This window comes from Rissa tridactyla, chromosome 25, assembly GCF_028500815.1.
Source record: "Rissa tridactyla isolate bRisTri1 chromosome 25, bRisTri1.patW.cur.20221130, whole genome shotgun sequence".
Lineage (NCBI taxonomy): Eukaryota > Metazoa > Chordata > Aves > Charadriiformes > Laridae > Rissa > Rissa tridactyla.
In genome coordinates, this window is record NC_071490.1 from 1,029,335 (window position 1) to 1,055,159 (window position 25,825).

The following is a 25,825-nucleotide window of genomic DNA, read 5'->3' on the forward strand; positions in this document are numbered from 1 at the left end:
TGCTGAGGCTTAAACCGGTGATGCCAACACCAGTACCAATGCCAACGCCGGTACCGATGCTGACACCAGTGATGCCAATACTGGTGCTGATGCCGACACCAGTACCGATGCTGACGTCGGTGATGCCAACACTGGTGCCGATGCTTAAACCAGTGATTCTGACACCAGTACCAACGCCAGGACCGGTGCCAATGCTGACACTGGTGATGCAGACACCAGTGCTGATGCCGACACCAGTGATGCCAACACGGGTGCCGATGCCAGCACCAGTACCGATGCCAACACCAGTACCGATGGTGACACCGGTGATGCCGACACCGCTACAGACGCTGACACCAGTACCGATGGTGACACCAGTGATGCTGACACCGCTATGGACGCCGACACCGGTGCTGATGCTTAAACCGGTGATGCCAACACCAGTACCAATGCCAAGACTGGTGCCGATGCTGATGCTGGTGATGCCGACGCCGATGGTGACACCGGTGATGCCGACACCAGTACCGATGGTGACACCGGTGCCGATGGTGACACCGGTGCAAGAGCGACCAAAAAAACGCAGCACTTGCCTCTAGTTGCCTTGGATTTGCACAGCGCCGAGCAGGATGGACCCCCACCGCGAGGCCGCCACCTTCGGTAAGGTGGGGGCCCCCCCCAAACCAGCCCCAGCACTGTTTTCTTGCCCCCCCACCCCCCCCAACCGTGGTGGTTTTTTTGGGGGGGGCCGGGGAGGGGGGGCGGCAAAGGAGGGACTGGGGGCTCGGTGCCTCTTGCTCGGCTTTTTTTTTTTTTTTTTTAATTTTATACGGCCAAATTTCACCCTCAAGTGCCTGTTCGCTCCCTTCTCCCTTCCCTGGTGCCCCCCCCACCCCCCCAAAAAAAAAAAAACAGTATTAGGAAATATCGACAAGGGTCCGTGACCTCCATCGCTCAGGCTGGGGGGGGCCCCCGCCCCCCCAAACCCCTTTCCCCGCTGCGTTTGCACCCCGAGGAGGGCGATGGGGCTTCCTCCTTCCCCCCCCAGCCCCGCACCCAGCCTGGGTGGCAGTGGGGACCCCCCCGCCCTCACCGCCCCCCCCCCCCCCCTTTCTATTTTTTTAGCCCCCCTCCCCTTCCTTTCTCAAGGTGGGGGCTGCCGGTACGGGAACGCTGAGCTTTTTATTTATTACTCGAGCTTCGTGTGCGTGTGTGCGTGGATGGATGGCAGATGCCGTCACCGCAGCCTGCAACAAAAAAACCCACCCCTTTTTAACCCCAAAATCAACCCACTGCCAGTGTTACAACGAGGGGGGGGGGACGAGGGGTTCCCCAAAATACACTCCCCCCCCGCTCCCCACCCAAAACCAGCCTTGCTCAGTATTAGCCTTAAAGGAACCAGCTGAATGTGAAGCCACCGGCCCGGCCGCGCTGAGCCACCAGTGTTAAAGTGCCCGGGCAGGGGGGTCGGGGGGGGCCAGGGGGGTGACAAAGGTGTCCCCTTTCTCCCCCCCAAGGTGGCCTGACTCCCCCCCCCCTCGCCCTGCCACCGCCTTGTCACCGTCACCAGCAATAAATGACACAAGCTGCACTCGCCACCGGGCTTTGTGCGTGTGTTGGTGCGACGCCGTCCCGACAAAGGAAGGGGGACAGTCCCCAAAATGTCACTTGGGGTGTCCCCAGGGTGGTGGCACCCACATTGATGGCGCAGGATGGCAGGTGTGGACACAGGGTGCTGCTTTATTGCTGGGGGACACACACACACACAGTTGTCCCCTGGGTTGGGTGTGCGGCACTGGTGTCACCCAACCCCACCCCCTTCCTTCGTCCCCGGCACTGGGGACACGGCCAGGCCACTTTGGGGACACTGTCCCTAGACGGAGATGGAGCCATCACGGAAGTCGGTCTTGCCGATGAGGGCGTTGATGAGGACGGGGTGGCCTTGGCGGCACGCGTCCTGCGCAGCACGGAGGACAGTGTCCAGCCGCTCACGGTCCGGGCGACCCACCACAAAGCCTTTGCCACCCAGAGCTTCGGCCACCGCATGGTAGTCTGTAGGGAGGGGACAGTGGTGGTGGCCCTGTCACCTCCATGGGAAGGGCTTGATAATTGGGGTGATACAGGGCCACCGGGCATGGCTTGGTCCAGGGTGAGATGGTGCCACCAGACATGGCTTGGTCCAGGGTGACATGGTGCCACCAGGCATGGCCTGCTCTGGGGTGACATGGTGCCACCAGGCATGGCCCGATCCAGGATGACAGAGGCCCATGAGGCACAGTCCAGTTGTCCTTGGAGGTGACGTGGCAATGTGACGGTCCCCAAAGCTATGTGATGCCACCAGGCATGGCCTGGTCCTCCCCAGAGTGACATGGTGACACCTGGCACAGCTCACTCTACCCCAGGGTGACACAGTGCCACCAAGCACAGCTCAATCCAAGGTGACATGATGCCACCAGGCATGGCTCAATCCACCCTGAGGTGCCATGGTGCCACCAGGCATGGCTTAATCTACCCTAGGATGACATGGGGTCACCTGGGTGTCCCCAAATCCAGGGACAAAGCAGGGGGGACAGTGCTCACCCAGGTACTCGAGGCCACACGCCACGTTGCTGCCCAGCAAAGCCACTTGTTCCCGGGAAATCTGGCTCCAGCACGCGTCGTTGCCCACCAGCGCGATGATGGGCGTCTGCAGGGGACAATGACAGGGCCACCACACCCCGGTGACACACTAGGATGATGACAAGACCCCATTTTCCTCCCCAATTCATCCCATTTTTGCCACCATCTGACCTTGTGCCGCACGAAGGTGTCGAACTCCATCAAGCTGTAGCCCAGCGAGCCGTCACCGTAGAGGACCCAAACCTGGTGCCGGGGACGGGACAAACACCGTGAGGCCACGCGGGTGACACGGTGACCGCTGTCCCCAAGGCCCACCACGTCTCCCCTACCTCCGCGTCGGGACGGCAGAGCTTGGCACCGAGCGCGAACCCTCCGCCGACTCCCAGCGTGCCGAAAGCTCCTGCGGAGACAAGAGCCGGCGGTGTCACCCGTGTGGGTGTCCCCTGCGGTGACAGTGAGGCCGGGGATGGCCTTACCGGGGTCCAGCCAGGCGAGGGGACGTCGGGGACGGACGATGTAGGCGGCGGTGCCCACGAAGTCCCCCCCGTCGGCCACGAGGAGGCTCTCGGGGGGCAGCAGCGCGTCCAGGCGGTGCAGCAGGTCCAGGGGGTTCAGGTGTTGCGGGGTGGGGGTCGCTGCCTTCTCCCTGTTGGGGACAACCCCCCCCACCCCCGCCCCCCAAGTTGTCATGTCCCCAGCCCCATGCCAATGCTTGTCCCCATCACCGTCCCTGTCCCCATCCCTGTCCCCATCTGCCTGCCTGTCCCTGTCCCACGCATCCGCCCATCCCTGTCCCCATCCCTACTACTGGCCCCATCCCTGTCCCCATGCCCATTTCTGTCCCCATCCCATCCCAGTCCCTGCCCTTGTTCCCATCCCCATCCTTGTCCCCATCCCATGTCCATCTCTGTCCCTGTCCCTATCCCATCCTTGTCCCCATCCTCATCCCTGTCACCGTCCCAGTCCCCATCCCTGTCCCAGGCCTGTGCCCATCCCATCCCACTCCCTGTCCTTGTCCCCATCCCTGTCCCCATCCTCATCCCTGTCACCGTCCCAGTCCCCATCCTTGTCCCCATCCCTATCCCTGTCACCGTCCCAGTCCCCATCCTTGTCCCCATCCCTATCCCACGCCTGTGCCCATCCCATCCCAGTCCCTGTCCCTATCCCATCCCAGTCCCCGTCCTTGTCCCCATCCCATCCCAGTCCCTGTCCCTATCCCATCCCAGTCCACGTCCTTCTCCCCGTCCCTGTCCCATGCCTGTGCTCATCCCCATCCCCATCCTTGTCCCCATCCCTGTCCCACACCTGTGCCCATCTGTCCCTGTCCCATCCCAGTCCCCATCCTTGTCCCCATCCTCATCCCCGTCACTGTCCCCGTCCTACACTTGTGCCCATCCCTGTCCCCGTCCTTGTCCCTTCCCCTGTCCCCATCCTCATCCCTGTCCTTGTCCCCATCCCGTTCCAGTCCCTGCCCCTGTCCCCAGCCCACGCCTGCGCCCGTCCCTGTCCCCATCCCATCCTCATCCCCGTCCTCCCCATCCCAATCCCTGTCCCATGCCTGTCCCCGTCCCCCGGGGGGCTCACCGGTTGGCCGTCTCCTTTTTCCTCTCGGCTTCCCGCAGCTGCTCCCCCCAGTCCCCGGGGCAGGCGAAGCCCTGCAGGCTCCGCGCCAACCGCACCACGAAGGAGGCGGCATCGCCTGCCGAGAACCCCCAGCTCATCACACCCCACACCACCCGCTTCGGGCAAAGGGGGTGGGCAACCAGGGCAGGGAATTGGGGGTGTTTGGGTGGGGGGTGTGTTTGTGTGTGTGTGAGTATCTCACCTTGCACAGCGAGCCGGGGTTTCCAGAAAACATCGGAATTACGGAGAAGCTGCTCCCGGTTCCGGTTAACGGCCACGATGGCGGCGCCGCGGCCAAAGAGGCGGCCGTAGGAGAGGCGAAAATCACAGACGGCGCCTTGGGGACACAAAGAGGGTGTCAAAGGTGGGGGATAGGGGACGCCACCGGTGTCCCTGTCCCCCCCCCGACCCAACCACCCTGTGGCAGTACCTGCCAGCAGCACCAGGTCGGCGTCGCGGAGGGCGTCGCGGCGGTTCTGGCGCAGGAGGAGGGGGCTGCCGGGGGGCAGAAGCCCCCGCGCTGCGCCCCCCAGGTAGCAGGGGATGCCCAGGGCCTCCAGCGCCGCCCTGCGGGGAGGCGGGTGTCAGCCAGCACCCAGAACGGCTCTGTCTGGCCCCAAAATGCCTCAGTTCTGCCCCAAAACCTGCTTGGTCGAGCCCCCAAACTGGCTCCGTTTGGCTCCAAAACGGCTTGGTTTGGCCCCAAAACCAGCTCATCCAGGGCCCCAAAATGCCTTGCTTTGGCCCCAAACTGGCTTGGTTGGGGTCCCAAACTGGCTCCGTTTGGCCCCAAAACCAGCTCTGTAAGGGCCCCAAACTGGCTCAGTTGGGGTCCCAAACTGGCTCCGTTTGGCCCCAAAACCAGCTCTGTAAGGGCCCCAAACTGACTCAGTTGGGGTCCCAAACTGGCTCCGTTTGGCCCCAAAACTAGCTCTGTAAGGGCCCCAAAATTCTTTGCTTTGGCCCCAAAACCGGCTTGGTTGGGGTCCCAAACTGGCTCGGTTTGGCCCCAAAACCAGCTCCGTCAGGGCCCCAAACTGGTTCGGTTTGTCCCTCAAATCAGCTTGGTCAAGGTCTCAACTGGTCAAGGACCCTAAACTGGCTGATCTGTCCCCAAACCCGGCTGATCTGTCCCCAAACCGTCTCAGCTGTCCCCAGACCCTCTCACCAGACCCCAAACTGGCTGATCCGCCCCCAAACCCGGCTCAGCTGCCCCCAAACTGGTTCATCCCTCCCCAAACTGGCTCGGCTGTCCCCAGACCAGTCCAGCAGCCCCTACTCGGTTCCGCCGTCCCCAGAGGGGTTCCTCCGTCCCCAAACCAGTTTCCCCCGTCCCCAAACCAGTTTCCCCCGTCTCACCGCAGCTCCTCGGCCGGCGTGGGCGGCAGCATGGCCTGGCTGCCCACCAGCACCAGCGGCTTTTTGGCCCGGCTCACCAGTTCCGCGCATCGCTGCACCTGGGACCCAAAACCACCTGGATCAGCCCCAAAACCAGCTCAGCCGGGTTCCAAAAACCAGCTCAACTCAGCCCCCAAACTGGCTCATTCATCCCCAAAACCCAGCTCAGCTGAGCTCCAAACCAGCCCAGTTGGGTCCCTAAACCAGCTGTTGGGCCCCAAAACTGGCTCATTTGGCCCCAAAAACCAGCTCAGCCCCAAAACCAGTCCAGGTGGGCCCCCAAACTGGCTTATTTATCCCCAGAAACCGGCCCAGCTGAGTCCCAAAAATAAACTTTGCTGAGCCCCAAAACTGGCTCAATCAGCCCCAAAAATCAGCTCAGATGAGCCCCAAAACCAGTCCCAGTTGGGCCCCAAAACTGGCTCATTTCTCCCCAAAAACCCAGCCCAGCTGAGCCCCAAAACCGGCTCCACTGAGCCCCAGAACTGGCTCAATCAGCCCCAAAAACTGGCTCAGCTGAGCCCCAAAACCGGATGGTTTAACCCCAAAACAGCCTCAACCAGCCCCCAAACCCAGCCCAGTCCCCCCCCAAAACCCCGCCTCGGCCCATCCCCAAACCCATCCCACCCCACCACCTCGACATCCCCCATCCACGGACACCCCAAAACCCCCAATCCATGACGGTGGCCCCCCAAAACCCCGCCTCGGCCCATCCCCAAACCCATCCCACCCCACCACCTCGACATCCCCCATCCATGGACACCCCAAAACCCCCAATCCATGACGGTGGCCCCCCAAAACCCCACCTCGGCCCATCCCCAAACCCATCCCACCTACCACCTTGATGTCCCCCATCCACGGACACCCCAAAACCCCCAATCCATGATGGTGGCCCCCCAAAACCCCGCCTCGGCCCATCCCCAAACCCATCCCACCCCACCACCTCGACGTCCCCCATCCACGGACACCCCAAAACCCCCAATCCATGATGGTGGCCCCCCAAAATCCACCTCATCCTCGGTGGCCAGTGGCATCTGCACGGGCAACGGGGACATGTCCTTGGGCTCCCAGGCACCCGCAAAGAGGTTCCGGATGTAGTTTTGGAGGTACCTACCAGGGTGAGGGTGATGGATATTGGGGTGCCGGGACCCCTCGGGGTGCCAGCAGCACCCTAGGGTGCTGGTGAGGGTCTACAACTCACCACCGCACCATCTTTCCCCGCAACCCCCGGGCGCTCTTGGTGCCCCCGATCTCCTTCTCCACCACATGGAAGGGGTAGAGGACATCGATGGGGAGCTCCACGAAGACGGGTCCTATGGGATCGGGGCACAGGGGGCGGGGGGTCCCCAATGTCACCCCAAACGCACTTTGGGGGGCTAAACCCCCAAATTCCAACAGCAGCACCCCAAAAAGCCGCTGCAAACATCACCGGGTGACCCATGATGGGGGAAAAAACCCACCACCCCCACGCCCTGGGGGGGGGGGGGTTGGGGTGATTCCTCCCCCCCGAGTTTTTTTTTTTTTTACCAGGGGTCCCCGACTGCGCGGTGACGATGGCTTTGCGGAGGGCGGGGACGATGTCGCGGACGGCGCGCACCGAGACGCAGGTTTTGCAGAGCGTCTTGAAGAGCGAGAGCTGGTCGATGTCCTGCAGCGCTCCCCGACCCTGCCGAGGTGAGAAAAAATGAGCCTTGAACCCCCCAAAACGGGGGGGAAACCACCCCAAAATGGGAGAAAACCCCCCAAAATGGAGGGAAACCATCCAAAAAAGGGGGGGAAACCACCCCAAAATGGGAGAAAACCCCCCAAAATGGAGGGACACCATCCAAAAAAGGTGGGGGAAACCACACAAAAATGGGAGAAAACACACCAAAATGGAGGGACACCATCCAAAAAAGGGGGGGGAACCACCCAAAAATGGGAGAAAACCCCCCCAAAAATGGGAGAAACCCCCAAAAATGGAGGGACACCATCCAAAAAAGGGGGGGAAACCACCCAAAAATGGGAGAAAACCCCCCAAAATGGAGGGACACCATGCAAAAAAGGGGGGGGAACCACCCAAAAATGGGAGAGAATACTCCAAAAAATGGGAGAAAACCCCCCAAAAAGCGGGAAACCCCCCCCAAAGAGGGAAAAACCCCCCAAAAGAGGGAAAAAACCCCCAAAAATGGAGGGAAACCCCCCAAAAATGGAGGGAAACCCCCCAAAAATGGGGCTGGGATGGGACACTTTTTGGTGTCCCCACCTTCTGCAGCGTGGCGGCGGCTCCCCCGATGAGCAGCAACGGTGACTCGGCCATCTGGGCGTTCTTGATGGCCGTCACCGTGTTGGTGACACCGGGACCGGCGGTGACGGCGGCCACACCGATGCGACCTGTGGGGAAACGGGGTGGGGTGGGGCTGGGTTTGGTTGCTCCTCTCGTTGGCACCCAAGTGCCTCAATTAGATCTGGGGGGAGGGGGAGGTGGGGGGAAACTGGGGACCAAACCCACCATGGAGGGACCCTGGACACCCCCAAAGTCTTTGAACCCTTCTCCACTCAACCAGGACCCCACCGAGCTGGGCCACCCCAAAACCTTCCATCCGTTGGGGCAGGAGAAGCTGTTGACCATGGGGCACCTCCTCCTCATGTCCTCACTAGACCCACCAAATTATCTCCTGGGTGGGGATAAATGGGGACCAAACCCACCATGGAGGGACCGTGGACACCCACAAAGCCTTTGAACCCTTCTCCACTCAACCAGGACCCCACCGAGCTGGGCCACCCCAAAACCCTCCATCCATTGTGGCAGGAGAAGGTGTGATGTCCCCCCTCCACATCCGTACCCGAGAGCCTAGAGACGGCATCAGCGGCAAAGACGGCGGTGGCCTCGTGCCGGGTGTCCACCACGCGGATGCCCACCTTCTCGCTGGCCACCAAGATGGGGGAGATGTGGCCACCAGCCAAGGTGAAGAGGAAGCGGACGCCGTGTGCCTTCAACACCTCCGCCACCAACTCCCCACCGTGCCGGGGACTTTGGGGGTCCACCTGCACAGTGAGAATTTCACCGGGAGGACATGAGCGGTGTCACCACCCCTTTGCCGAGTCGCCAGCTTCAAAAATAGGCAGTTTTTTGGGCAAAACCGCCATGTTTTCACCCGTTTCATCCTACCTTATGGAAGAGTTGGTAGAGGAGCCCCAAGCGATGGGCCGCCGCCACCAGTGCCACCACCAGGAGCCCAGCACAGGCGCAGCCGATGCCGGCAAGGAGATCCATGGGAATGCCGGGGCGCCGGGAGCTGAGAAACGTTGCCGGGATGGAGGGAAAACCCCGCCCCAAAAAACCCCCATGAGATGGGGTTGAACCAACCAGGGATGGGCCGAGGCCACCACGGTGGCACGGTGCCACCGTCCCCAAAGCCTGGGATGGCACCGGGATGGTGGCGGTGAGTTGAACCCATATTAATTGAACCCGGATTAATCGAACCCAGTGAACTGAACCTGGTTTAATTGAACCTGGTTTCACTGAATCCGGTTTAATCGAACCCAGTTTAATCAAAACCAGTTTAATTGAACCCAATGAACTGAACCCGGTTTAATCGAACCTGATTTAATAGAATCCAGTTTAATCGAACCCAATGAACTGAACCTGGCTTAACTGAACCTGATTTAATCGAACCCAGTTTAATAGAATCCAGTTTAATTGAATCCAATTTAATCGAACCTAGTTTAATTGAACCCAATGAACCAAACCCGGTTTAATTGAACCCAGTTTCACTGAATCCAGTTTAATTGAACCCAGTTTCACTGAATCCAGTTTAATCGAACCCAGTTTAATCAAATCCAGCTTAATTGAACCCAATGAACTGAACCCGGTTTAATCGAACCTGATTTAATTGAACCCAGTTTAATAGAATCCAGTTTAATTCAACCCAGTGAACTGAACCTGGTTTAATTGAACCCGGTTTCACTGAATCCAGTTTAATTGAACCCAGATTAACTGAACGTGATTTAATAGAATCCAGTTTCACTGAATCCAGTTTAATTGAACCCAGTTTAATCAAATCCAGTTTAATTGAACCCAATGAACTGAACCTGGTTTAATTGAACCTGATTTAATCGAACCTGGTTTAATAGAATCCAGTTTAATTGAATCCAATTTAATTGAACCCAATGAACTGAACCCAGTTTAATAGAACCCAGTTTCACTGAATCCAGTTTAATCGAACCTGGTTTAATCGAATCCAGTTTAATTGAACCCAGATTAACTGAAGCCGGTTTAATCAAACCCAGTGAACTGAACCCGGTTTAATTGAAGCTGGTTTAATCAAACCTGATGAACTGAACCCAGTTTAATCAAACCCAGTCCAACTGAACCCAGTTTAACTGAACCTGATGGACTGAAACCAGTTGAACTGAACCCGGTGGGTTGAGCCCGGTTTAACCCAACCCAGTTTAATCAAATCTGGGTTAATCGAACCCAATTCGCCGGCCCCAGTTTAACAGAACCTGGTGAATCAAACCCAGTTTAGCTGGACCCGGTTTAGCTGGACCCAGCCCCACTCCTCCCGCCCAACCCCGGCGCCAACCCAAATCCAGCTCGTTTGCATAATTACCACCTAACGAAGCCGGAGCCCTAGCGTCAGTCTGCTGCAATTCTTGGCGCGGGCGTTAACGACCCGAGGGGAAAAAAGGCGGATGATACCAAACCTGGCCTAATTTCCCCCCAAATATGCACATTTTTAGCCACTTCCCGCATCCGGAGCGGATTCCAACACCGGGTTTTTCTCCCTAAATCCCAATTTCCCCTTTTTTGGGCTTAAAAGTTGGGGGGGGGGGGGGGTGTTGCAGCTCACAGGCGGCAAACGCAAGAGCGAAATGGGGCAAAAAAAAGGCTCAAATTGGGTAAAATAATGCCGTTTGGGGGTTCGGGGTGTGACGTCCCCCCCTCCTGCCCAGGACGGCGGTACCTGCTGGGTGACGGTGACAGCGAGGTGACGACGGGTCCCTGCGACAAAGGGGACAAGCTCAGCCTTGGGTTTCTGCCCCGTTCCTTGTCCCCTCTGTCCCCACGGCCACCCCCCATCCCTCTGGCCACCCTCGTCCCTGTTGTCCGTCCGTGTCCCCCCCCCCCCCCTTGATGTCCCCTCTGTCCTTATGGTCACTCTGAACCTGTGGCCACTCCTGTCCCCATCGTGTCACCCCCCCCCCATCCTTGGGGTTCCCCCTTGTCCCTGTGGCCACTCCTGTCCCCATTGTGTCCCCCCCCCTCCATCCTTGGTGTCCCCCTTGTCCCTGTGGCCACCCTGAGCCTGTGGCCATCCCTGTCCTGGCTGTCCCCATGCCATGGCCACCCTGTCCTGGCTGTGTCATGTCCCGTCCCCTGTCCCGCCCCCCCCCCCTCGCCTCCCCCCATGGCCACCTGTCTGCACGGTCACTTCTGTCCCTGTGGTCACCTTGAGCTTGTGGCCACCCCCGTCCTGGCTGCTGCCCCCCCCGCCATGGCCACCCTGTCCTTGCTGTCCACCCTCCCCTCCATGGCCACCCTGTCCTGGCTGTGTGTCCCCCCCCCGTGGCCACCCGCTCCTGGCTGCCCCCCCCCCCCGTCGCCCACCCTGTCTGTGCTGTCCCCTTTCTCCCGTGGCCACCCTGTCCTGGCTGTCTCCCCCCACCTGTGGCCACCCCGTCCTTGCTGTTGTCCCCCCCCCCCCCCGTTTCCCACCCTGTCCTGTCCCCCCCCCGCCGTGGCCATCCCTGTCCCTAGTGTGTCCCCCCCACGGTGCCCGTGACACCCCGGTGCCCCCCCCAACCCCATTCCTCGCCCCGGTCCCCCCGTTACCGGGTTCCCCCACCCCAAGCCCGGGGATCCCCCCCATGGGGACCCCCCCGTTCCCACGCACCCCCATGGGTGTCCCCCGCTCCCAGCGCCCCCCGCCCCACCGGGGTGTCCCCCGGCCCCATGACCACCCCCGTTCACACAGACCCCTCCCCCCCCGCCCCGGCTGTCCCCCAGGACCCCCCCACGCCGCCACCTGCCCTTCCCGGAAGCGCCGCGCCCCGAGGCCCCGCCCACACCCCGCCCGTGACCACGCCCCCCACCCCCGGTGACCACGCCCCCCCGGTACCGTCTATGGCCCCGCGCCGCCCGCGCGTCCCCGCGCGCCGCCGCCTGTGTCACGTGACGCGCCCTTTCCGGCACCGCCCCCCCCACCTCCTCTCGCGGGGCGCGCTGATTGGTGGATGGCGGGGAGGGGCGGGGCCGGGCCCCGGGGCGAGGGGCGGGGCCACGGGAAGGGGGCGTGTCCAGGGCGGGGCGGGGGCGGGGCCTGGCAGGGGAGTTCCCCCCCCCCCCGTGGGGGTTCCCTATGGGGGGTTTTACGTGGCGGTCTCACTTTGGGGGGGGGAGTGTTACATGGGGGGGGGGGCTCACTTAGGGGTGTCCCATGGAGGGGTGTCTCCCGGGGAGGGGGGGGAGCATTTCGGGGGGCTTCACATGGAGGGGCTCATTTGGGGTCCGCACTTGGGGGGGGGGCTCCCATGGAGGGAGTCCCATGGAGGGGGGGTCGGTCTCTTATGGGGGGGTCTCATTCGGGGCGGTGTCCCGTGGGGGGTTTCATTTGTGGGGGGGTCACTTAGGGGTGTCCCAGGTGGGGGTATCCCAGAGGGCGTCCCATTTCGGGGGCGGGTGGTGTCGCATTTGGGGCGGGGTCTTCCATGGGGGGGGGGTGGTCTCACTTGGGTGGGGGGGGTTAGATGGCGGGCTCACTTACGGGTGGCCCATGGGGGTGAGGGGGGGTGTCCCAGAGGTCGGGGGTCTCATTTCGGTGTGGGGGGGGTCACACTGGGGAGGCTCCCGTGGGGGTCTTACCTGCGGGAGTCTCTCTTGGGGGGGGGATCTCCCATGTGGGTCTCATTTCGGCGGGGGGGGTTACATGGCGGGGCTCACGAGGGGGTCGTACTGGGGGGGTGAGGTCTCCCATGGTGGGGTCTCCCATTGAGGGCGTCTCGCCTGGGGGGTTGTCATTTGGGAGGGTCTGTTATGGGGGGGGGGTCTCCCATGGGGTTCTCTCTTGGGAGGGAAGCCTCCCACGAACGGGGTCTCCCGTGGGGGGGTCTCTTGTGGGAGGGGGTGTCGCATGGGGTCTCACTTTGGGGGTCTCATATCGGGGGGGGTTGTCTCCAATGGGGTCTCCCATGAGTCTTCGGGGGGTGGGGGGGGAGCGTCTTCCGTGTGGGGGTGTCTCCCATGGGGGGGTCTCTCATGGGGATCTCCCATATGGGGGGTGCGGGGGGGGGGGGGGGGGGGGCTCTCATGGTGGTCTCCCATGGTGGGGGGGGGGGGAGGGGGTTCGCCCCGCGTGACCCAGGCGTCCGGGCAGCTGCCCCGCCCCCAGGCCGTGCTGGGGACCAGGGGCTGGTGTCTCCCCCCCCCCCCCCCCACCCCGCCCCGGGTGTGTGTTGTGTGTCCCGTCCCCGTCCCCCCCCCACCAAAACCATTCCCGCTCCCATCCCGGGGTGGGGGGGGGGACGACACACAGAAATTCCGGCCCGGGCTCCGTGGCAGGAAACTCCGTGGCTCCGTCACGGCCGGGGGAGGCGAAATCCCCGGGGACGGGGGTGGGGGGGGAGTGGAGTTGGGGGGTGGGTGCCGGGGGGGGGACACACACGCTTCCCCTCCGCGGTGACGTCACCACCGGGAGGGACCCAGGCGTCCGGGCACCCAAGGATGGGGGGAGGAAGCGGGGGGGGGGGGGGGCAGCTCCCGGACGCCTGGGTCCCCCCTTCCAGCCTCTCCCCCCTCCTCGGTGTCTCCCGGGGCTCCCCCCGCCCCCGGCACCGCCGGTTCCTCCCCGGTCTGTCCCCACCCCCGGTGCCGGTCTGTCCCCACCCTCGGTCCCTCCCCGATGTCGCCCGCTCCCACCGTAGCCCCTCCGGTCCCCTCCGGTGGCCCCCCCGGTGCCAATCTAGCCCCCCCCCACCCCCCCACGCCCACCCCGGTGTCAGTTTGTCCCTCCCCGGTGCCACCGGGGTCCCCCCGCTCCCTCTCCGGCCCCGCCCGGTCCCCCATGGTCCCGCCCCGGTCCCTCCCCCGGTGTCCCCATCCCCTTCCCGGTGTCCCCGTCCCCTCCCCGCTCCCTCCCCAGTCCCGTCCCCCCCCCCCCGCCCCGCCCGGTCCCTCCCCGGTCCCCCCCCCCGCCCCCCGCCCCGATCCGTCCCTCTATAAGGCGGCTCCGCCGTTCGATCGCCGCCGCGATGCCGTCGCTCGCCGACCCCGAGACCCCCCCGCTGTCCCCCTGTCCCTGTCGGTGCCAGTGCCGGTGCCGGTCCCGGAGCCGTCGCCGCCTCCTCCCGGTTCTCGCCGCCCTCGGAGCCGCCGCTCTCGGGGCCGCCGCCGCCGCCGCTGCGCTCCTGATGGTGCTCCGGGAAGGGTCCCCCCCGCCGCAGGTGGGCAACGGGGAAGGGGGAGGCACTGGGGCTCCGTCCGTCCGGGTGTCCGTCTGTCCGGGTGTCCCTCTGTCCGCTTGTCCAGGTGTCTGTCTGTCCTGGTGTCCACCTGTCCAGTTGTCGGGGTGTCTGACCTGATGTCCGTCCGTCTGTCCGGTTGTCCTGGTGTCTGTCTGCCCGGTTGTCCTTCTGCCCAGGTGTCTGGGTCTCCGACTGTCCGGTTGTCCAGGTGTCCGTCTGACCTGGTGTCAGTCCATCTGTCTGGTTGTCCTTCTGCCCAGGTGTCCAGGTCTCCATCTGTCCAGGTGTCCGATTGTCTGTCTGTCCAGTTGTCCAGGTGCCTGTCTGGTTTATCCAGGTGTCTGTCTGTCCTGGTGTCCATCTGTCCGATTTTCCAGGTGTCTGTCCTGGTGCCCGTCCATCTGTCTGGTTGTCTGGTTGTCCCTCTGTCTGATTGTCCAGGTGTCCATCTGTCCAGTTGTCCTGGTGTCCGTCTGTCTGGTTGTCCTTCTGTTCGGTTGTCCAGGTGTCTGGTTGTCTGTCTGTCCAGGTGTTCATCTGTCTGTCTTATTGACCCAGTGTCCACCTTGTCCAGGTGTCCATCTGTCCAGTTGTCCAAGTGTCCGGTTGTCCATCTGTCCAATTGTCCAGGTGTCTGTCTGTCCTGGTGTCCATCCATCTTGTCCAGGTGTCCATCTTGTCCATCTGTCCAACTGTCCAGGTGTCTGTCCATCCTGGTGTCCATCCATCTGTCCGGTTGTCCAGGTGTCTGTCCATCCTGGTGTCCATCCATCTGTCCGGTTGTCCAGGTGTCTGTCTGTCCTGGTGTCCAGTTGTCCATCTGTCCAGGTGTCCATCCATCCAGGTGTCCATCCATCCAACAGGATGGTCATCTGTGTGTCCATCCAGGTGTCCATCTGTCTGTCTGTCCACTTGTCCATCGGTCTGTCCATCTGGGTGTCCATCCATCCAAGTGTCCATCCGTCCGGGTGTCTGCCTGTCCGGGTGTCCAGTTAGCAGTCTGGTTGTCTGTCTGTCCAGGTGCCCATCTGGTTGTCCATCTGTCCACCCATCTGGGTGTCTACCCGGGTGTCCAGTTGTCTGTCTGTCAGGATGTGCATCTGGGTGTCTGTCCAGATGTCCATCCAGATGTTCATCCATCTGGGTGTTCTCCTTGTCCATCCCTCTGTCTGGGTGTCCATCAGTCCAGGTGTCTGTCCACATGTCTGTCTCTCCAAGTGTCCACCCATCTGGCTGTCCATCTGTCCAGGTGTCTGTCCACCCACCTCTCCTGGTGTCCGTGCAGGTGTCCATCCACCTGGGTGTCCATCTGTCTGCCCAGGGGTCCGTCCATCTGTCCAAGTGTCCATCTATCTGGATGTCCACCTGGGTGTCTGTCCATATGTCAGTCCATCCCTCTGGATGTTCATCCACCCAGGTGTCCCTCTAGGTGTCCATCCATCTGGGTGTCCGTCCAGGTGTCTGTCCAGCCCTTTGGGTGTCCATCCACCCAGGTGTCCCTCTAGGTGTCCATCCCTCTGGATGTCCATCCACCTGGGTGCCCATCCGATTGTCCACCCACCCGGGTGTCCCCATCCTTCTGGTTGTCCCTTCCTCATGTCCGTGCGGCCATCCAGGTTGTACATCCTGGTGGTGTCCCTCTGTCCATCCATCCCCCTGTCCCCAGGGACCCCCAGGATGTCCACCCTTCTGGGCGAGGATGCATCAGGCCTTCAACTCCCCCCTGCCACTCCTGTGCCTCAGTTCCCCCATCCCCAAAGCCACCAAATCCCCCCCCACCCCCGCCAAATCCAGGGGTCCCCCCCACCCCATGGGGACCCCCCACCCCATGGGGACCCCCCAAAATACCCAACGGGCTGTTGGAAAGTCCCCAAATCCCGATGCGAAACCCAACTTCCCCTTCGCCAAGGTAGGGGAGATGGGGACAAGGACATATGGGTCCTTCCTGCCCGATGACACTCTCTTTCCTCCCCCTTGCAGGTTGCCACCGCCGCCCACATGCTGCTGAGCGCTGGTAAGTGCCCCCCCCCGCCCCCTCCCATCCCCACCGCCAGGCCTGAGGCCACAGTGAGGGGCTCCAGGGACGGGTGGGGGACGGGGGTAGGTCCTTCCTTAGGTGGCTCATCAAGTCATCTTGAAAGTCATCGTGCGGGTTCCTCCTTCCGCCCTCGGGGAGGATACGTCAGCCCCGGGCTTGGAGCATCCGGGGGTGTCACGGGGCGGCCGCAGTGCCCAGGGTGTCGCAGTGTCCCCGAGGTGTCATGGAGCATCCTCTGCCCCTGCGGTACGCGGGGTGTCACGGAGCATCCTCCATCCCTGTGGTCCCCAGAGTGTCACAGAGTGCCCTCAGGGTGTCACGGAGCATCCTCCGTCCCTGTGGTCCCCAGGGTGTCATGGAGCATCCTCCGTCCCTTGGTCCCCGGGGTGTCACTGAATGTCTCCAGGGTGTCACAGGGCATCCTCTGTCCCTGCAGTACCCGAGGTGTCACGGAGCATCTTCTGTCCCTGGGGTCCCCAGAGTGTCACGGAGTGTCCTCAGGGTGTCACGGAGCATCCTCTGTCCCTGTGGTCCCCAGAGTGTCACGGAGTGTCCTCAGGGTGTCACGGAGCATCCTCCGTCCCTGTGGTCCCCAAGGTGTCATGGAACATCCCCCGTCCCTGTGGTCCCCAGGGTGTCACTGAATGTCTCCAGGGTGTCACAGAGCATCCTCTGTCCCTGCAGTAACCGGGGTGTCACGGAGCATCCCCCGTCCCTGTGGTCCCCAAGGTGTCACGGAGCATCCCCCGTCCCTGTGGTCCTCAGGGTGTCATGGAGCATCCCCCGTCCCTTGGTCCCCGGGGTGTCATGGAGCATCCTCTGTCCCTTGGTCCCCGGGGTGTCACGGAGCATCCTCCGTCCCTGTGGTCCCTTGGTGCCATCCCAGGTACCCCTGGGGGGACTTTGGTGGCCAGGAGCTTCGGGGAGGGCTGCAGCACCCATCTCTTGTCAGGGGCACCCACTACAAAAGAGGAGCACCCATTTCCCCTTGGGGACCCCCCATTCCCAGTGAGGCCCCCCCTTCCCAATGGAGCCACCCCTTTCACACAGGGGACGCCCATCTCCTATCAGGGGCACCCATCACTGAGCAGGAGAACCCCTCTCCCATCGGGGGCACCCATCTCCCGTTGGAGACACCCGTCTCCCATCGGGGTCACCTGTCTCCCATTGGAGACACCCATCTTCTGTTGGGGGCACCCATCACCAAGCAGTAGCACCCATCTCCTATTGGGTCACCCCATTTTCCATCCAGGACCTCCACTACCCATCAAGGGCACCCATCTCCCATTGGGGTCAACCCATCTTCCATCCAGGACCTCCCTCTCCCATTGGGGTCACCCCATCTGCCATTGGGTCACCCTATCTTCCATCGAGGACCTCCACTACCCATCGGGGCCGCCCATCTCCCACTGGGGCCACCCATCTCCCATGGGGAGCACCCATCACTGCTCAGGAGCACCCACCACCCTTCTCCCCTCTTCTCTCCCCAGGCTCCTTGGCGGTGCCAGCGGGACCCATTTGGCGTTATGAAGAAGGCATCAAGGGCGTCTTCCTCAGCGGTGACATCCAGATGACAGCCGGGGAGCTGCGGGTGACAACGGGTGGCCTCTACCTCCTCTACGGCCAATTCGCCCTGGTCTGCACAGCACCCACCTGTCCCCATCGCAATGTCACCCTCCAGCTCTGGCGCTCCAGGTCACAGCGCCCGTTGCTCACCGTGCCGTTGACGCTGCCCAAGGGTGCAGGATCCCAATCAGTACGTTCTGGTTTGGCCCAAGCCATCGGGCAGCTCCAAACCGGAGACGTCCTCAGCCTGGCACTGGAAGGGGACACGGACAAGGACGGGTGGCAGCTGGCACAGGACGAGCGGGAGGGCAATTTCGTAGGGTTGCTGCGTATCGCCGGGGGTGACGCGTGGGGTGACAAGGGGGTGACCAGCGGGGTTTGAGGCCGGTCACCCTCCTGGCTGGAGGTTGGGGACATCAAGGGACATTGCTGACCGCCACAGCTGGAGATTTGGGTCCCAAGACCCCCATGACCATTTGGGGACATCAAGGGGCATCAAGGGACATTGCTGACCTCCACAGCTGGAGATTTGGGTCCCAAGACCCCCATGACCATTTGAGGGCATCAAGGGGCATCAAGGGACATTGCTGACCTCCAAGGCTGGAGATTTGGGAACATCAAGGGACATTGCTGACCTGGCAATGTGGGGACATCAAGGGACCTCGCAGACTTCCATGCCTGGAGATCTGGGGCGGGTGACCCACCTGCTTGGAGGCGGGGGACATCAAGGACCTCCTTGCTTGAAGATTTGGGACATTAAGGGACATTGGAGTCCCCCTATGCTTGAATATTTGGGGCTGGAGACCCCTTGCTTGAAGATGTGGGGACATCGAGGGACCTCGTGGACCGCCATGTCTGGATGTTGGGGACATCAAGGGACCTTGGAGACCGTGGGACCCAGAGACCCCTCCCCTGCTTGGAGGTTGGGGACATCAAGTGACCTCCCAGAGCCCCCCCCCCATGCCTGGACACTGGGGACATCAAGGGACCTTGGACACCCCCTGTGCTGGCCATTTGGGGACCGCAATGCCAGACACTTGGGGACACCAAAGGACCTCACCCCCCCCCCCCCATTTTGGGGACATTGGGGACCGCACAGACACCTGTGCCCAGTGACGTTGGGGGGTCCCTGCTGCTCCCAGCCCCCCCCTACCCCCGCCCCCCCCCAGCTGGCCTGGGGGTGTCCCTCCTCCCCCCCCTAAATTATTATCTGCTTTATTTATTGATTAATAAATTTATTTATGATCCTCCGTGCCCCAAAATGTCTTTAATCGTCCCCACAAATGGGGGACACCCCCACCTCCCCCCCCCCCCCGAAGGGTGTCACTGGCCCGGCCGCCTGCGTTCCCACTCGTGCGGGTGCGAATACACGCACACGCGTGTGCACACGCGAGGGCACACACATGGGCACGGGGCGCCCGCGAAACACCGCGGGCAACGGCACACGCATGGGAACATGCACATACGTGTGCAATGGGTGAGCGCAGACACGTGCACAGACGTGTGCACAAGCACATACGTGTGCAATGGGAGTCAAGCACAAATAGACACGTGCACACACGTGTGCACACGCACATACGTGTGCAATGGGCAGGCGAGCGCAGATACATGCACATACGTGTGCACACGCACATACGTGTGCAATGGCAGGCAAGCACAAATAGACACGTGCACATACGTGTGCACATGCACATACGTGTGCAATGGGTGAGCGCAGACATGTGCACATACGTGTGCACATGCACATATGTGTGCAATGGGTGAGCGCAGACACATGCACATATGTGTGCACACGCACATACGTGTGCAATGGGTGAGCACAGACACGTGCACATAAGTGTGCACACACACATACGTGTGCAATGGGTGGGCGAGTGCAGACACATGCACAGACCTGTGCACATGCACATACGTGTGCAATGGGTGAGCACAGACATGTGCACACATGTGTGCACAAGCACATACGTGTGCAATGGGCGGGCAAGCACAGACACGTGCACATACGTGTGCACACGCACATACGTGTGCAATGGGTAAGTGCAGACATGCGCACATACGTGTGCAATGGGCAGGCGAGCGCAAATAAGCACATGCACATACGTGTGTACACGCACATACGTGTGCAATGGGTGAGTGCAGACACGTGCACATACGTGTGCGCATGCACATACGTGTGCAATGGGCAGGCGAGTGCAGACACATGCACAGACCTGTGCACACGCACATATGTGTGCAATGGGTGAGCACAGACACATGCACACGCATGTGCACACGCACATACGTGTGCAACGGGTGTGTGAGTGCAAATCGACACGTGCACATACGTGTGCACATGCACATACGTGTGCAATGGGTGGGCGAGCGCAAATAGACACGTGCACATACGTGTGCAGTGGGAGGGCGAGCACAGACACGTGCACATACGTGTGCACACGCACATACGTGTGCAATGGGCGGGAGAGCGCAGACAGACACGTGCACAGACGTGTGCACCCGCACCTAAGGGGGCAGACGCAAATGCACGTGTAAATGCAAATGCACACGCGTGTGCGCACGCTTTCAGGTGGGCAACTGCAAATACACGTGGAGATGCAAACGCACATACGTGTGCACACGCGTGGCCTTCTCCGCCCCCCCCCTCCCCCCCCCCCGCCGTGTCCCACTTTCTGAGATACCGCAGATCAGCGCAGAGATAGAACCCCGGCGGTCGCGTTTCGCAAAACCTTGGTGGTGGGGGGGCCCCCACCCCCCCCCCGCCCTTGTCCCTGTCCCCCCCCCGCCGTGTCCCGTCCCCCCCCCCCGTGGCCTTATCCGGCCACCAGCAGGAAATCCTCCCCACGCACCCGCTCGAACGATGGGGTGGAAAGACCTGAAGGGGTCGGGGGGGGGGGGGGGGCACCTCACACATGTGGGGGCTCAATTACCCTCCCCCCCCCCCCCCCAATCCTAAAATTCCCCCCCCTCTCCGAGCAGGGAGAAAAGTGTGTGTGTGGGGGGCACAACCTCATATCAGCCACCAGAGAATCTCCATTCCCAAGAGGGGGCAAAAGGAACTTGGGGGGGGTGGGGGTGGGGGGGCTGGCTTGGCCCTGCCGCCCCCAGCCCCCGTAGCCCCCCCCCCCGTATGACCCTGACCTCCCCCCCCCCCCAAATTTTTCCTGACACCCCCCCCCCCATCTCCTTCCCCCGACCCTTAGATTTGCCCCTGCTCCCCCAAAATGTGCCCCGGACACCCTCGCCCCCCAATATACTCCAGATTCCCCCCCCCAATTTGCCCCAGTATACCCCAATTTGCCCCATCCCCCCCCCAATTTACCCCTCAACCCCCAGATTTGCCCCGACACCCCCAATTTGCCCCAGACCCCACAAAATTTGCCCCAGCTCTCCCCCCCCCCCCAGATTTGCCCCGACAACCCCAACATTTGCCCCAGTCCCCCCCCCCCAAAATACCCCGGACCCCTCCGATTTATCCCCCGGCCCCTCCAAATTTGCCCCAGCCGCCCCCCCCCCCCCCCCCCCGAAATTCTGGCACCCAGCAGTTTCTCTTCACGTTTATTTTGGGCCCAGGATGGGGGGGGTGTCTCGGGGGGGGGAGGGTCCCCCAATTTGGGGGAGGGGAGAGCCCACCAACCCCTGCCTGGCCCCACCTGGGGGGGAAACTGAGGCACAGCAGAGGTGATGCCAGGTGAGGAACCCAGGGAAATGGGGGGGGTGTGGGGGGGTGGGCAAAGCTGGGGGTGGGATCGGGGTTCAGGGCCCCCCACCTGAATATCAGGGTTACCCCCCACCCCCAAAATAAATAGGTTAAAAGGGGGTCCCGGAGGTCCCCCAGGTGTCCAGGTGGGGCAGGATCCGGGTCGTTGGCACCCAGTGCACAACCCTATAGAAGCCACTGGAGAATCCACAATGTTCTTCAGTCCTGCGTGTCAGGGGCTTTGGGGGTGGCCAAGGCGGTCTTGGGGGGGTCCTGTGGAGAAGGACCCAGGTGCCCAGGTGGGTCAGAGTCCAAGTCTGGAGGGTCCGGGTCATCAGCATCCAACGCACAACACTATACGAGCCACTGGAGAATCCCCACTGCTCTCCAGTCCTGAGCGTCAGGGACTTTGGGGGTGGCCAAGGGGGTTTGGGGGGGGGGGGGGTCCTGCGGAGAAGGACCCAGTGTCTGGGTGGGTCAGAGTCCAAGTCTGGAGGGTCCAGGTGATCAGCACCCAGCGCACAACCCTATACGAGCCACTGGAGAATCCACAATGTTCTTCAGTCCTGGGTGTCAGGAGCTTTGGGGGTGGCCAAGGCAGTCTTGGGGGGGGTCCTGTGGAGAAGGACCCAGGCCTCCGGGTGCGGCAGGGTCCAAGTCTGGAGGGTCTGGGTGATCAGCACCCAGCGCACAACCCTATAGGAGCCACTGGAGAATCCCCACTGCTCTTCGGTCCTGGGCATCAGGGGCTTTGGGGGTGGCCAAGGGGGTTTTTGGGGGAGGGGGGGGGGTCCTGTGGAGAAGGACCCAGGCCCCTGGGTGGGTGGGAGTCCAGGTTGCCGGTCATCAGCATCCAGCGCACAACCCTATACGAGCCACTGGAGAATCCCCATCACCGACCCCCCCCCCCCCCCCCCCCCCCCCCCCAAATAAACTCACACCATGAACATCCCGAAGTAGGAGCGGGTGCCGTCCACCGCCCGCACCAGCTCGGGGGCCTGCACCCGGGTGAACACCTCGTCCCCCGCTTCCAGCCGCACCAACCCCCCCAGGAAACTCTGCCGGGCCCAGGGCGTCCCGTGGGGTTGGGGACAATAAACCACCTTCGTCACCAACAGGTCGAGGATCCCCGGGTACCGCGGCGTGCGTTTGTGGATGCCGTGGAGGGTGGCGGCGCGAACCGGGCACCCGGGAGCGCCCAGTTGCACCTTGGAGTAGACGAAGTAAAGGCCGGGCTGGCGGCAAACGAGGGAGCCCTCGCGGTAGCCCAAGCCGCGGATGAAGGCCCAAGACTTGCCCGGCTCCCACCGAAGGGACCCGTTGGGTTGGGAGGAGAGGTCGGCGCCGGCTGCGGGGAGGAAGGGAGAAGTGGAGGGGGGGGGGGGGGGGGGTGTCAGGGTGCTGAGCACCCCAAAATCATCCTGCACCCACCTATATATAGGGGACCCAGGTTTGGGGGCCCTGACTCCCCCCAATCCCCCCCCAGCACCCACTATCTATAGGGGACCCAAGTTTGGGGGCGCTGACCCCCCCCCAATCCCACCCCAGCACCCACTATCTATAGGGGACCCAGTTTTGGGGTGCTGACCCCCTCCAATTCCCCCCCAGCACGCACTATCTATAGGGGACTCAGGTTTGGGGGCACTGACCCCCCCCCCCAATCCCCCCCCAGCACCCACCTATCTATAGGGGACCCAGATGTCCGGGGCCCCAAGCCCCCCCAAACCCCCCCCAGCACCCACTATCTATAGGGGACTCAGGTCTGGGGGCACTGACCCCCCCCCCAATCCCCCCCCAGCACCCACTATCTATAGGGCACTCAGGCATCTGGGGCCCCGAGCCCCCCCAACCCCCCCCCAGCACCCACTATCTATAGTGGACCCAGGTCTGGGGCACTGACCCCCCCCCCCAATCCCCCCCAGCACCCACTATCTATAGGGCACTCAGGCGTCCGGGGCCCCTGACCCCCCCCAACCGCCCCCCAGCACCCACTATCTATAGGGGGACTCAGGTTTGGGGGCCCTGACCCCCCCCCCCCAATCCCCCCCCAGCACCCACCTATCTATAGGGGACCCAGGCGTCCGGGGCCCCGAGCCCCCCCAACCCCCCCCCAGCACCCACTATCTATAGGGGACTCAGGTTTGGGGGCCCTGACCCCCCCCCCCCAAACTCCCCCCCAGCACCCACCTATCTATAGGGGACTCAGGCGTCCGGGGCCCCAACCCCCCCCCCCTCCCGGCGTGGAACCTTCCCCCCGCCCCGGCCACCCCCGCGGAGGGACTCAGGCGTCCGGGGCTCCCCCCCCCGCCCTCCCCTCGGAAATTCCAGCCCCCCCCCCCGCCCACCCCCACTTCTTTCCACCCATCGGGGAGGGACCCAGGCGTCCGGGCCACCCCCCCCCGCCCCCCCCCCCCAACCCTCGGGGTGGGGGACCCCGGCGTCCGAGGCGCCCCCCCTTGTTGTGTGCCCCCCCCCCGCCCCCCCCACCCCCCATACCTATGAGATGAGCTGCTGGTTTCCTTGTTGGGGGGCGGTCTGCAAAGGGGACCCAGGTGGCCGGGTGAGGGCTGGGGTCCCCAAGGTGGTGGCACCCCCGTCCCCAGGGTGGTGGTACCCCCGTCCCCAGGGTGGTGGCACCCATGTCCCCAAGGTGGTGGCACCCCCGTCCCCAGGGTGGTGGCACCGCTGTCCCCAGAGTGATGGCACCCATATCCCCAAGGTGGTGGCACCCTCATCCCCAGGGTGTTGGCACCCATGTCCCCATGGTAGTGGCACCCATGTCCCCAGGGTGGTGGCACCCATGTCCCCAAGGTGATGGCACCCTCTCCCCAGGGTGGTCACACCCTTGTCCTCAGGGTGCGGGGTTCCATGGTCCTCAGGGCAGTGGCACCCATGTCCCCGGGGTGGTGGCACCCGTGTCCCCAGGACCCAGTTTTGGGGACCCACCTTGCAGCATCTTCTCCGACAGCGGCTGGTTCCCCTGTGGACACCCACATGGGTCAGGTGGGTCAGGGGACACGAGGGCACACGAGGGCACACGAGGACGTGGGGATACGTGGGGACACGAGGGGACACGAGGGTGCACGGTGACAGGGGGACACGGTGGGACATGGGGACACACAGGGACACATGGTGGGACACGCACCTCGGTTTGGGGACACACGGGGACACGAGAATGGACATGAGGGGACATGAGGGGACATGGGTGCACACCTGGGGAGACACGAGGGGACACGAGGGGACACGAGGGGACATGCAGCACCACGGCCCCTTCCCACGCACACGCGGTGTCACCCACTGCCCCGTCCCCATCGTCCCCGTGTCCCCCCTGTGTCACTGTGTCCCTCCGTGTCCCCATGTCCCCCACCTCCCGCCGTATCCCTGTGTCCCCATAACCCCCATGTCCCCACATCCCCCCGTCCCCCCATGTCCCCTGATGTCCCCATATCCCCCATGTCTCCCATGTCCCCATGGCCCCATGGCCCCCATGTCCCACCTTGTCCCTGCGTCCCCATAACCTCCCATAACCCCCATGTCCCCACATCCCCCCTGTCCCCCCGTGTCCCCCGTGGCCCCTAATGTCCCCATATCCCCCCATGTCTCCCCATGTCCTCCATGTCCCCAAATGCCCATGTCCCCCGCGTCCCCCTATGTCCCCGTGTCCCCTCATTATCTCCCCGTGTCCCCATGTCCGCCCCCGTGCCCCCATGCCCCCGTCCCCCCATATCCCCCATGTCCCCAGCATCCCCCCAGGTCCCCCCATATACTCCCATGTCCCCATGTCCCCCCCCGCTTTAACGTGTCCCCCCCCCCCCCCCGCCTTGTCCCATGTCCCCTCTCACCTGCAGCTGCGCCATCACCCTCTGCAGGTCCCCCCGGACCCCCGCCAGCACCCAGCCCTGCACTGCCACCGCCACCAGTGCCAGGGCCACCAGCGTCCCCAACACCCACCGGCCCCAAGCCACCCCCCGGACCCGCCGCCGCCACGTCGGGGTGGGGGGGGGTGGCAGCACCCATGGGTGCCTGGGGGGGGGGCAGCGGTGGCCAGGGCCCCGCTACGGTGAAGACGCCGTCCCCCATGGGCCACCCCCGGCGTGTCACCCGGTGTGTCACCCGCTGTCCCGGGGACCGGCACCCGCTTTATGGCCCCGGAGGAAACGGGGCCCACGTCACCCGTCGGTGTCACCACCACGGGGTGGCTCCCCCCCGCCATGGGGACACGGGGCGGGGGGGGACACGCACGTGGTCGTGTGGCTTCTCCCACCCCACGGTGCCACCGCCGTCCCCAAGGGTGGCACCTCGTCCCCTCCAGTGCAGTGTCCCCATAGTGTCACCCCCTTTGTGTCCCTAGGGGGGGTCTCTGTGCCTCCCCCCCCCCCCCCCCCCCCGCCATGTTTCCAACACTGTGGCCCCCCTGTGGTGTCCCCTGCACTTTCCCCATGGGGACACAGAGGTGCCACCGCATC

General features: G+C 63.1%; 3 protein-coding genes across 8 annotated transcripts; 1 reads left to right on the plus strand and 2 right to left on the minus strand.

The window, feature by feature from the left end:
• Positions 1-1,682: 1,682 nt before the first annotated feature.
• ILVBL (ilvB acetolactate synthase like) lies at positions 1,683-11,782 on the minus strand. Of its 5 annotated transcripts, none has more exons than XM_054183547.1 (17): positions 11,721-11,782; positions 10,566-10,603; positions 8,768-8,894; positions 8,442-8,643; positions 7,862-7,989; positions 7,144-7,282; positions 6,818-6,929; positions 6,627-6,726; positions 5,578-5,675; positions 4,649-4,785; positions 4,421-4,555; positions 4,180-4,294; positions 3,072-3,241; positions 2,925-2,995; positions 2,767-2,838; positions 2,557-2,662; positions 1,683-2,028 (listed from the first exon to the last, which is right to left on the minus strand). In XM_054183547.1, the coding sequence occupies exons 3-17, from the start codon at positions 8,870-8,872 to the stop codon at positions 1,850-1,852; spliced, it is 1,869 nt and encodes a 622-aa protein (XP_054039522.1). In that variant the 5' UTR covers positions 8,873-8,894; positions 10,566-10,603; positions 11,721-11,782; the 3' UTR covers positions 1,683-1,849. The 5 variants fall into 5 exon arrangements, with proteins under 5 accessions (XP_054039522.1, XP_054039520.1, XP_054039521.1 ...); XM_054183545.1 differs by lacking the exon at positions 11,721-11,782 and adding an exon at positions 11,632-11,657; XM_054183546.1 differs by lacking the exon at positions 11,721-11,782 and adding an exon at positions 11,628-11,654.
• A 2,066-nt stretch (positions 11,783-13,848) lies between these two features.
• LOC128901375 (uncharacterized) lies at positions 13,849-18,047 on the plus strand. Its single transcript, XM_054183338.1, has 3 exons — positions 13,849-14,040; positions 16,042-16,075; positions 17,590-18,047. Exons 1-3 carry the CDS (start codon positions 13,849-13,851, stop codon positions 18,045-18,047), a joined length of 684 nt encoding a protein of 227 aa, XP_054039313.1.
• Positions 18,048-22,179: 4,132 nt separating this feature from the next.
• TNFSF14 (TNF superfamily member 14) lies at positions 22,180-25,468 on the minus strand. Of its 2 annotated transcripts, none has more exons than XM_054183473.1 (4): positions 25,202-25,468; positions 24,306-24,339; positions 23,856-23,894; positions 22,180-22,707 (listed from the first exon to the last, which is right to left on the minus strand). In XM_054183473.1, exons 1-4 carry the CDS (start codon positions 25,214-25,216, stop codon positions 22,295-22,297), a joined length of 501 nt encoding a protein of 166 aa, XP_054039448.1. In that variant the 5' UTR covers positions 25,217-25,468; the 3' UTR covers positions 22,180-22,294. The 2 variants fall into 2 exon arrangements, with proteins under 2 accessions (XP_054039448.1, XP_054039447.1); XM_054183472.1 differs by lacking the exon at positions 25,202-25,468 and adding an exon at positions 24,505-24,625.
• Positions 25,469-25,825: the final 357 nt, after the last annotated feature.

Excerpts from the sequence above, each read along its gene's own strand:
- ILVBL (XM_054183547.1), bottom strand. The coding sequence starts at position 8,872 with ATGGATCTCCTTGCCGGCATCGGCTGCGCCTGTGCTGGGCTCCTGGTG. Across the intron at positions 5,676-6,626 it reads CACTGGCCACCGAGGATGAG|GTGCAGCGATGCGCGGAACT; the intron begins GTGGATTTTGGG and ends TTTGGGTCCCAG. Across the intron at positions 2,839-2,924 it reads TCTGCCGTCCCGACGCGGAG|GTTTGGGTCCTCTACGGTGA; the intron begins GTAGGGGAGACG and ends CCCCGGCACCAG.
- LOC128901375 (XM_054183338.1), top strand. The coding sequence starts at position 13,849 with ATGCCGTCGCTCGCCGACCCCGAGACCCCCCCGCTGTCCCCCTGTCCC. Across the intron at positions 14,041-16,041 it reads AAGGGTCCCCCCCGCCGCAG|GTTGCCACCGCCGCCCACAT; the intron begins GTGGGCAACGGG and ends TCCCCCTTGCAG. Across the intron at positions 16,076-17,589 it reads CCACATGCTGCTGAGCGCTG|GCTCCTTGGCGGTGCCAGCG; the intron begins GTAAGTGCCCCC and ends TTCTCTCCCCAG.
- TNFSF14 (XM_054183472.1), bottom strand. The coding sequence starts at position 24,552 with ATGTCCCCTCATGTCCATTCTCGTGTCCCCGTGTGTCCCCAAACCGAG. Across the intron at positions 23,895-24,305 it reads GTCGGAGAAGATGCTGCAAG|ACCGCCCCCCAACAAGGAAA; the intron begins GTGGGTCCCCAA and ends TCCCCTTTGCAG. Across the intron at positions 22,708-23,855 it reads ACCAGCAGCTCATCTCATAG|CCGGCGCCGACCTCTCCTCC; the intron begins GTATGGGGGGTG and ends TCCTCCCCGCAG.